General features: G+C 35.1%; 1 protein-coding gene across 1 annotated transcript; it reads left to right on the top strand.

Moving 5' to 3' along the window:
• Window positions 1-1916: 1916 nt before the first annotated feature.
• Window positions 1917-5705, top strand: LOC106777846 (BTB/POZ domain-containing protein At1g67900). The gene is made up of 4 exons (XM_014665645.2): window positions 1917-2602; window positions 2700-2769; window positions 2856-4127; window positions 4812-5705. The coding sequence occupies exons 1-4, from the start codon at window positions 2544-2546 to the stop codon at window positions 5307-5309; spliced, it is 1899 nt and encodes a 632-aa protein (XP_014521131.1). The 5' UTR covers window positions 1917-2543; the 3' UTR covers window positions 5310-5705.
• The last annotated feature ends 5537 nt before the right edge of the window (window positions 5706-11242 follow it).

Below are 11242 nucleotides of genomic sequence, written 5' to 3'. Positions count from 1 at the left end.
ATCAAATTGGGAATATCTAATAAAAGTAGGGACGTCTAAATGGTTTAAACCTAGTATTAACAAATAAATGATATCTTCTTTAGTTTTTAATAGTTATATTGTATAGAATTTTTCAAAAACTAAATTATTTTTAATAATTTTATATATGTATTTATTATTATGGTTATTTATTTTTTTATATAATTGTATTAATATTATATATATATATATATATATATATATATATATATATATATATATATAATATTTTTTAGTTGTATGAAGAAAAAAATAGGATGTTATGAAGTCTAAATCATATAATTTCAATATCCCTATTAAAATAAAACGTAACACTTCAATATTTTTTTTTCATATTTGATATAATATTAAACATCTTAACTTTATAAAAAAATAATAAGAATAATTATTTTATAGTTTTTAGTAAATCTGTTTTCATTGGCAGGACTATCATTTAAACTCATCTTTTTCAATATTGATTTACTCAACTATTATTTTCTTACTTGAGATTAGGAGAATTATTCTGGGATTAACCTTCTTTGGTTGTTCAATTGAACTTGGTTCATAAGAGTTCTTTTCGCAAGAAAATTCATACAAGAAAATTAAAAATTCCACCTCAACGTTTAAATAAGAAAACTGAATAACATGTTATACTCACATCTCAATGTTTTTCTTTGTATCTATCAGTAATCGGGGCCCACGACGATCAGTGTCATTGTTCCTGAACTGTTGATATGATAATCAAACTGAGAGAAAGAGTTCCACAAATGTCACAAACTCGCAAGTCATGGCGTCGTGAGAATCCAAAGCCAAACAAGGTCTGAACTTGAAGAAAACCCTCAACTGCCAAATTAACCCATTTAAACCATTTCCTTCAGAGCACCAAAGCCTTAAATGTTTACCAGAAAAAACTTGACTTTACCTAATCAAACACCAACATGATCAGGAGCATACAACCTCAGGTTTCTTCGTTTCACTCCACCAATGGGCCAAGTTTCAACATTCTGGACCACTTGCAATCAATGGAAATCAATGCTCACCCCAAAGTTAAGAGAAAACTTCAAAGGTATCAAGAGTGGCAGTTGGTTATTTATGGAAAAGCTCAGGGGCAATATTATTATTGTTATGAATACTACATAGTATAAAACAAAGTAAATTTATGTTTATACACGGATGCTATAAGCTAATCATGTGTGATACTGATAATACACATGCCAACCTTTTTCAGCGTTTCCTGTAACTTTCATGTCATTCTTTTTTCCCTTTGGAAATATTTTAAGCACCTTTTAATATCTTACTATTATGCGTAAAACATCTAAATATTCTCCTTTTGAAAAGGATGGAGATATCTAAGAGATGTGTACGATGTTGCGTATAAAATAAAATAGTGTTTGACTAAAATAATCAGGACTGCTCGCATTTATAAACACAAGAAACTGAAGATAAATAGAAAATTTGCATTTTGCAATGGTAATGATGAGAATACGGAACAGAGGTGGGCGCAGGATAAGCACGTGGGAGCCTTTAGAATTGCACGCTGCCAATGGCATGTCTCCATAGTTGCAAAAAAAAATAAGCCCTCTAACATCATATTCTCCTTAGAAATAACAAAGCAAGATTTTCTGCAAATAAAAATTCCCTGCTTTTCCTTATACGGTTCGAAGTTTTCGATGAATGATTGGCAGTTTCTGTATTGGGAGAGTATCCACATGCTTAGCTTCTAACTAGCTCTCCTTATCTGTGCTCTCAACCATTCCTCCTTATTTTATTTGTGAAATGTTTGGTTGTGTGGATTTGATTTTATGATTTTTACAATAACAAATAAATAAATTTGACTTTGCATTGGTTGACACGTTTTACACTGTAATAGTGTGTGTATTATGTTTCACTATGAATTTGTTTGTTTTGCATATTATATGGTTGTGAATATGCTAAGCTGGTGTACTGTGTATTTATTTTACTGCATAACTTTGTAATCTAACTGATATACTGTGTAGGAGTGTGACAAGTCTGAGGCTGAATTTGATGAGATTTCATTGCCCTCATACCCTTTTATTTAAAATGTCAAAATCATTCATGGGGATAACTATTTGACTGAAAGGACATAACTTAGGCGTGTTTGATCTTCAGTGTTTCTTTCAAGCCATATATGTCATCTATCCTATCCTACCTATTTAAACTACTATATATTATTTTGCTCTCACAATAAGCCCCTTGGTTTTCCTTTCCGCTTGGAACTTCTACACCTTCTCTCCTCCATGGAAATTCTATCTTTTTAATTATTTCTCTTTTTATATTTCTGAGAGTTCTGAAGTATTCTTGAGGACTCTGACACCCTGTAAGGTCTGCCGGCTCAGTATTCAGTGTTCCACTTGGGCTTACTCAGCGGGAAAATCTATTCCTTGCTTTGGTATTTGTTAAAACTCACTAGTATTTCACCATCTGTTCGTTGCACTTCTGCGTTGTTCGGGGTGCTTCTGTGAGTGAATTATGCAAGTAGCTACATAGAAATAGCACATGATTTAGGTGATAAGAAACTGAAAGCCATGAAATTCATGAAACTGGGATCTCGTCCTGATACATTCTACACTGCAGAAGCAGTAAGGTAGGACATTAGCTAACTCATCTATTTTATTCTTTCTTCTTAGATGGTTTTTATTTTCTGGTTAGTAACAATATACCTTTCCTTCGTATATATGCAGGTCTGTCTCTTCTGAAGTTTCCAGCGACCTCATGATTCAAGTGAAGGGAAGTAGATATCTTCTTCATAAGGTATGTCAAATTGTTCAAAGTTTTTTTTTTTTTTTTTTTCATTACTTGTTACTAATTCTGAAGTTCACGGTGGTGATCTTGTTCAGTTTCCCTTGCTATCCAAGTGTTTGAGATTGCAAAGGTTATGTTCAGAATCTCCGGATTCTTCTTCTCAGCACCAAATAGTCCGACTCCCTGATTTCCCAGGTGGGGTGGAGGCATTTGAGTTGTGTGCTAAGTTCTGCTATGGAATCACCATCACTCTGAGCCCTTACAACATTGTGGCTGCACGAAGTGGTGCTGAGTATCTTCAGATGACGGAGGAGGTTGAGAAGGGAAACCTAGTTCAGAAGCTTGAGGTTTTCTTCAACTCATGCATTCTACGTGGGTGGAAGGATACTATTGTGAGTCTTCAGACCACAAAAGCGTTGCCTATGTGGTCAGAGGACTTGGGAATTACCAGCAGGTGCATTGAAGCTATAGCAGCAAAAGTGTTGAGCCACCCCTCTAAGGTAAGTTTGTCACATAGTCATTCCAGAAGGGTGAAGGATGATGTGTCTTGCAATGGCACAGAAAGTTTGAGGCACAATAAGTCAGGAAACAAGGGTTGGTGGGCTGAAGATTTGGCAGAACTGAGCATAGACCTGTATTGGAGAACCATGATAGCAATCAAATCTGGAGGCAAGATTCCGTCAAATCTCATTGGAGATGCATTGAAAATCTATGCATCTAGGTGGCTACCAAATATTACCAACAATGGAGGACATCTCAAGAAGCAAGCAGTTTCTGACACAGAATTGGACTCAGTTGGTGAAATAGCTTCAAAGCATCGTCTGCTTTTGGAATCAGTGGTGAGCTTGCTTCCAGCTGGGAAAGGTGCTGTTTCTTGTGGCTTTCTTTTGAAGCTTTTGAAGGCATCTAACATTCTTAATGCTTCTTCATCTTCGAAGATGGAATTAGCAAGAAGGATAGGGCTTCAATTGGAGGAAGCCACAGTGAATGATCTTTTGATACCTTCACTGTCTTACGCAGATGATACAGTGTATGATGTTGAGTTGGTGATGACCATATTGGAACAGTTTATGTCACAAGGGCAGAGTCCCCCAACCAGCCCTGCGAGATCTAGGATGGCCTTTGAAAGAAGGAGGTCTCGTTCAGCAGAGAATATTAACTTGGAATTTCAAGAGAGTAGGAGGTCCTCTTCAGCATCTCACAGTTCAAAATTGAAGGTGGCAAAGCTTGTGGATAGATATCTTCAAGAAGTAGCCAGAGATGCCAATTTTCACTTGTCCAAATTCATAGCTCTTGCCGAGATTATACCAGATTTTGCAAGAAATGATCATGATGATCTCTACAGGGCTATTGACATTTATCTGAAGGTAAAACATTAGAAAGAAAAGAAGTTCCTATTGTCTGCTCCAATTTACTGCATTATATATATTATATACCATGATAAAAATAAGTGGCTAAGAATTAGTAAAAAACAGTGGCCGGGAAAATATTTCGTTTTAACATTTTAGGATGTGGGACAGAATTAGTGGATAACCAACTTTATTGACCTCAAAATCTTGTCTTATTCAAAATTTATTGGCGGTTAGGTGTAGACTGACCCACCGGCAATTTGGCCTGACTGTATTCACATTCTGACTGATATGATGCAGTATGTATTCAGGTGTTGTAATTTCATTTGCTGAAAACAAGAAGAGAAAATTGCCTTCTTTGGTAGAGTTAGATCATATTACTGCCCAGTACTAGGTCCAAATAGATAGGGAGAAGGGGAAAAGGAGATGCATGTTTTTTAGTCCTTCACATAATTGATTGTGTCTTCCCCTAGAGTTTTTTGACGACCACTTATTATCCCTTCTTTGCAGTTAGCTAAATTCCACCTCAAAAATCAAACATCTCATTAATGATGTAACATGTCTGGCTGTCAGTTCAGTCAATATAGTACTACTAGAAATTAGGTCATATAAGAAAGAATTATAAGCAAAATTATTATGTGGGGATGTCTTGTATTGTGTTACTGAAATTTAGGTGTTGTTCAACTGATGATAACAAAACAGGCTCATACAGAACTCAACAAGAGTGAAAGGAAAAGGTTGTGTAGAATTCTTGACTGCAAAAAGTTGTCTATGGAAGCCTGCATGCATGCAGCACAAAATGAGCTACTTCCCCTACGGCTTGTGGTTCAAGTTCTCTTCTTTGAGCAAGCTCGAGCAGCACAAGCTGGTGGCAAAGTCACTGATTTGCCGACCAATATCAAGGCATTACTCACTGCACATGGTATTGACCCAGCAAAACCTACGGCACCATTAAGCACAACTACAAGTATAAATGCTGAGGACAATTGGAGTGTTTCAAACTTCAAGTCACCAAAGTCAAGGTCCTCAACTCTGAGGATGAAGCTGGCTGAAGATGATGACTTCAATCAAAATGGGTTGAGTCATGATGGAATTGGAAGGAATTCTAGATTTAAGGCTATATGTGCTATTCCAACTCAACCCAAAAAAATGCTTAGTAAGTTCTGGTCTACCAATAGAACTGCCACTGAAAAGAATTGAGTGAATTATATGTTTAATTTTCAAGTTGGTAATGGTAAAATTTAGAGGGTAACATATACTCTTTTTTGTTTCTGCAAAGCGCCATGTAACTTGTAGGAAAATCCAAGAATCTAAATGTTCATTGTTGATGTAACCTATAATAATAAGAAAAGATTTCCCCCCAGCACGAGGGGAAAATCACTTTGGTAATTCTCATGTCAAAAGCTGGAGTAGGAATCTTAGGTGTCAGTGACAAATCGTGGGGCCAATGGCGCTGTTCTTGTCTACAAATCTGCAACATCTGTCTCTTGTCATTTGCTGTAGCTCCTTGGTCCTGACATTGTTGACAAATTTTTTCATATTTTCATGTGCCTCATTATATTTGTCTTATATATTTATTTCTATCCGCACTGATAATCTCGGCTTTATTGAATTGATGCCCAATTATGAACAAGATTTGAAGTGTTGTGGCACTTAATAATTAAGGTTCAACGTGTATTTGTTGTGGTTGGAAGAGATCTGTCGTTCATCACCATGCTGTAAATAAATATACTTTTATTCTTGCAATATAAAATAATGTGCAATAGAAAGTCCGACCCAAAAAGTTGGTCAAATAAACCAGAAAGCATAAGATCTACCCATGAAAAAAGATATGCTTGCTTCAAAGAAGCATGAATAAAACGAACAACTGAAAACTAATCGGAATATTCATACACAAGACATCATGGTTCTCTTCAAATAAACACTTTGGTACATAGACATTAAACTTCAGTTTTATGTTAGAAGTTGTTAAGAATAATCTAAGTGTTGAACAACATAAGCCAAATCTCTCGAGGCTTTTGATTTAAAGTAATGTTAATTCTTTATGTTTATTGGACTGAAGTTAAATATACATAATCTACCTTAATGAATACTCTCAGGAAAAAAAAAAATCAATCATCAGTAGTGGTGTTCCATTTAAAGAAAAAATGTTCTATTGTGTAATTGAACTCAAGAAGTCTTGACTCCTAGATTTTCCTTAATTTCTCAAAATTGTAAGGTGTTCAGTTGACTTCTAAGTTGTATGGATCCAGTCATGAAGGTCATTTTCATTCTCTCTTGTGGTCAGGTTTTAAATGATTATCACCATTTTGGTTTTGTACAATCGTTAGAATGAACAATGTTATCTTTCCATATACCCTTCTTTGTACCCAAGTCCAATCTCACAAACGGAAACTGACATCTTTAACTGTTTGTGTGGCTATAACTACAAAATAAGAACAGTTTCATGTTTCTTAAAATCCTAAAGCATACAAAGAAGAATCAAATAGTGACATCCTGGTAATGAATGTCTTCATCATCATTGCTGCAATCATGGTCATCGTGTAATTTACCTAGGTCATGACGAACTATTGCATGAATTTTTTATCCATAACCTATATCAATGCTACTACTTTTCATTGACGAAATTTTGCATTCTTCATTTGGTCAGTTACTTTGGATTCCCTTATGATTTTTCCTTCTTCAATGGCTCTAATTACAATTCAATCATTAGTCAATAAAGTCTTCACATCAACCTCAACCACCATGATGCAATATCCTATTTCCTATAGGATTTATTCTTCTGAGTCCTACACTGTTTCCTTTAGTTATTTAGAAGACCAAGATCGGAAGATAAAATTATTATACAAGATTACTGATTTATGTGAGCTTTTTGTTTTGATGCTCCACAACATTATACCTTCCCAGTGGTTACATCTCAAATCATAACCATGTTAGCGAATTTCGTTATCAGGGTACAATTTGCAAACATTCTTCTCAAACAACACTTACAGAAAGAATCTGTCAAATTTCATTTTCAACATTCAATTTCACTAAGTGATACTTGTGAATGATGTATATATAGCCCCCTATGAATTTTGGAATAATCCCCACCTATTACCTAATCATAGATTCTCACATCCATTCCAAGTCCACTTAACAAAACATTATCATAATTTCTTTAGAGTCACAACACATCTTAATCCATTTTTTTTTTCATAAATAACTTTCTCATTAAGATCTCCTTAGATTCCAAATATGATGCAATACAAGTTTTCTTCTTCTCAAGTTATGAAATTAACTCAACAAGCTCATCACTTTTAGACTTAGTAATATATGCCTTCTTTCTTCAACCACGGGGGACATGAAATCATATCAACTTTCCCTATTAAATTATCTTACCCTTTCTTTTATCTATGAAGGTTTCATTTAATCATGATCAAAACCAAGTCTCTAATAAAAGAAAGAAAAGAATAAAATAAGAATCCATGCGAAGGGTCCCAACATTGGAGTTGGTGCTTTCTATCGTTTCATGTGGAACTGCATTTGCAATTTATTGTATCAAATATCAGATGCTCTATATGCCATAGATAGAATGCCATCAAAAGCATCTCATTCTATTTTCCGTATATGATGACAAATAGTAACATCAATAAATAAAGGGTCATGCAGAATCAAATTTCTTGTTAGTTAAAAACATAGTATAAAGTACCTTGTACATAATAAACGCATTTATAGTGCAAGACTAAGTACAATTATTTGTTAACACTTTTCCAGGTTAAAGGCTAGTAATGCTGTGTTAAATCTAGTGAACACAAAATTAATCTGTGAAAAAGACAACCGGAGTAAAAAAATATCAAAATAATTCCCTATAAAAGCTATGGATAAATACATACAAAAACAAACAAAATAATTGCAGAAATCAGAATACCCATGCTAGAAAGAACAAATTATTGGAATAATCAACAACGAATTATATCCAAGTTAATCCAACTCCTTTTATATTAGTTAAATCCATTATATATAGAATAATTATAATTATAATTAATTATATAATAGAATAACACAAAGTCCAACTAACAAAAACTATTATCCGAAGAGATAATGTCCACCAAACGATTTATATCAAAAGCATCAATGAGATGCTGTCATTAGATGATCCAATTTAAGATATGACAGATAAGAATTTTTCCCCTTCTCTTAGAACAACCTTTCTTCTATAATGATCAAGTTCTTCACAGTAATTATAGATGTTCATTGGATTGACTTGTTCTTCCCTCTTTCCTTGTTCTTATTCCCCTTTGTAGCAATAGATGTTGTCAATCCAGATGCACCAGCTGCATAATTCTTCGCAATAACTCCTCTAGAGTGATGCAATTTTTACCTATGCTCAAAGAATTAACAAAACTTTCAAATAAAAGAGGATGACTTACTAGAAAAATCACTACAAGATCCTCATCATCCATCTTTGTATTCATATTTCTTAACTCTATCTGAATTCAGTTCATCTCAATGATATGTTCCTTCAACAACGAATACAAAACTTAAATAGTAGTTTCTTGAGAAGCAATCTATTATAGACAAACTCAGTCATGAAGAATTTTTCTAACTTCAACCACAATCAATATCTCACTCATAAAATAACAGAAGAACTATATAATTCTAGTTTAAATACCACGTAATCAGCATAACAGAATGGTAGCACAACAGAGGAATCTTTTCTGTTTTAGTGGACATTCTAGAACAACAATGAGCTGTCAATAGATAGTACAAAATATGCTTTTATCCTCCAAGATTTTAGGTCACACCCATTCCTTTTGTATAGACTATATATATGATGTAATGATTGACAATCAATAGACTAAAATTTATGCAAATTACCTTTTCTTCTATTTTTTGTTATGGTATCAAGAGCCCTCTAAAGGTTCCAGCTTACCTCTCTCATGGCCGATTCCGGATCCTCTGGAAATGAGGAGGAAGACAGTCCACCTCCTCCTCCCTTTGTTGATCCTAACCAAAATCCTTCAAGCCCCTTCTACATACACTCAAGTGAGAACCCTTCATCTATTGTGGTTTCTCCACCTCTCTCTGCCAACAACTTCCAGTCATGGTCCCGTTCCTTCCGCATGGCTCTTATTTCTAAAAACAAGATGGGCTTTCTCAATGGCGCCATCCCCATCCCAACAACCACTGATCCCTTATGCCCCTCTTGGAAAAGATGTAACACTCTATTAATGTCATGGATTGTCAATTCCCTTTCTCCTTCAATCACTCAAAGTGTTGTGTTTTTTGAGCGAGCCACTGATTTGTGGACTGACCTTCGCAAACGATTTTCTCAAGGAGATTTTCTTCGTGTCGTTGAGTTACAGGAAGAAATCTTTTCTCTCAAACAAGGTGCCTCTCTGTTACCGACTTCTACACCAACCTGAAATCACTCTGGGAAGAGTTGGACAACTACCGAACTCTGACCCCTTGTTCTTGCTCTGCTCGCACCTACCATTCATAGGATTTCATCATCCGTTTTTTGAAAGGGCTTGACGACCGATTTGCCATGGTTCGCTCACAAATCTTATTACTTGACCCTCCCCTCTGCTAATTGTGTTTTATCCATGATCATCCAACGTGAGTGCCAACAACATAATCCATCTTCTTCCATGGAAACCAATCCCTTCATCAATGTTGTCTCTGGTAAAGGCCGAGGCCATCCACAGTAAGGGGGGACAAAACAAACTCGCAAATGTGAATTATGTGGCCGCCTCGGACACACTATTGATTCGTGCTTCCAGAAAAACAACATCAATCTGACAAAGTGCATCCATTGTGATCGTGTTGGATATAGTAGTGATGTGTGTTATACCAAGTTTGGCTATCCTCCTAGACATCCCAAATATCTAGGAAAGCCACGTCCTTTCAACAACAAGAACACCGTTGGTGGCGGCAACACAATTGCTGGAGGCACCGTGAATAATGTTACTGCTTCTTTCTCTTCAGATGTTGTGTCAAACCTAACTTATGAAGGAGAAAGGGAAGATACTTCAACTTTGGGCCAAGATCTTCACATTACTACGACCCAATTCCAACAACTAAGGAGTCTTTTAAACAAAGCTTCTGGATCTGGTGGGAACTCAGAAATCCCTTCAAGGGCCAATCTCTCTCACTTAAACCCAAACCAATCTCACAACTCTGGTCTTGGCAATAGGTTTATTTCCATTAACATTGCACACACACTTAATAAGTTTTCACACACCACACCATGGGTAATTGATTCTGGAGCCACCGATCACATCACAACTTCATTAGATCATTTTCTTAAATATTCTGAAATTAAGCCATTAAATATCAATTTACCAAATGGGTCTACTGTTCGGGCCCGTATATCTGGAAGCATCCAATTCTCTCTAGATTTTATTATCCATGACGTTCTTTTTGTTCCAAACTTTATTTTTATTTTATTATCTCTTCCTAAATTATTAACTACTACTCCTTGCCGTATAATTTTTTCAAATGATTTTTCTAATATCCTTTGTCAAATACAGGACATGAACACATTGAGGATGATTGGTTCAGCTAACTTAAAGGAAGGACTGTTTCATTTGACAATCGAAAAGGAAAGAAGCCCATCTACCAATAGTGCTACTACCACCACCATCAATAACTCCAACCTTTGGTGCTTTAGACTAGGTCATTTATCTAGTAGTCGTCTTAATGTCTTGAATCAACAATTTCCTTTTATTTCAAAGGATTCTCATGAAATCTGTGACACTTGTCATTTAGCTAAACAAAAGAATTTGCCTTATTCTAAAATTTTTGAATTGATTCATGTGGATATTTGGGGTCCTTTTTCCAAAACATCTATTCATGGGTACAAATGTTTTCTCACTATACTTGATTATTTTAGTAAATACACATGGGTTGTTCTGTTAAAATCAAAAAGTGAAGTGAGATCGCATATACAAAATTTTATTAACTTAGTTGAAAATCAATTTGAAACCACAATTAAATGTATCAGATCCGACAATGGACCAAAATTTTTTCTAAAATACCTTTTCAATTCTAAAGGAATAATACATCAAACTAGTTACGTTTACACACCTCAACAAAATGGGAAAGTGGAACACAAACATCAACACATTCTTAATGTTGCTTGGGCCCTC

Source organism: Vigna radiata, chromosome 11, assembly GCF_000741045.1.
Source record: "Vigna radiata var. radiata cultivar VC1973A chromosome 11, Vradiata_ver6, whole genome shotgun sequence".
NCBI lineage: Eukaryota > Viridiplantae > Streptophyta > Magnoliopsida > Fabales > Fabaceae > Vigna > Vigna radiata.
The sequence above is the reverse complement of the archived record's forward strand: the minus strand, read 5'-3'. Positions and strand labels throughout refer to the sequence as shown.

Coding starts and splice junctions, on each gene's coding strand:
- LOC106777846 (XM_014665645.2), top strand. CDS start 2,544: ATGAAATTCATGAAACTGGGATCTCGTCCTGATACATTCTACACTGCA. Junction 2,770..2,855: donor GTAGATATCTTCTTCATAAG/GTATGTCAAATT, acceptor GATCTTGTTCAG/TTTCCCTTGCTATCCAAGTG. Junction 4,128..4,811: donor CTATTGACATTTATCTGAAG/GTAAAACATTAG, acceptor ATAACAAAACAG/GCTCATACAGAACTCAACAA.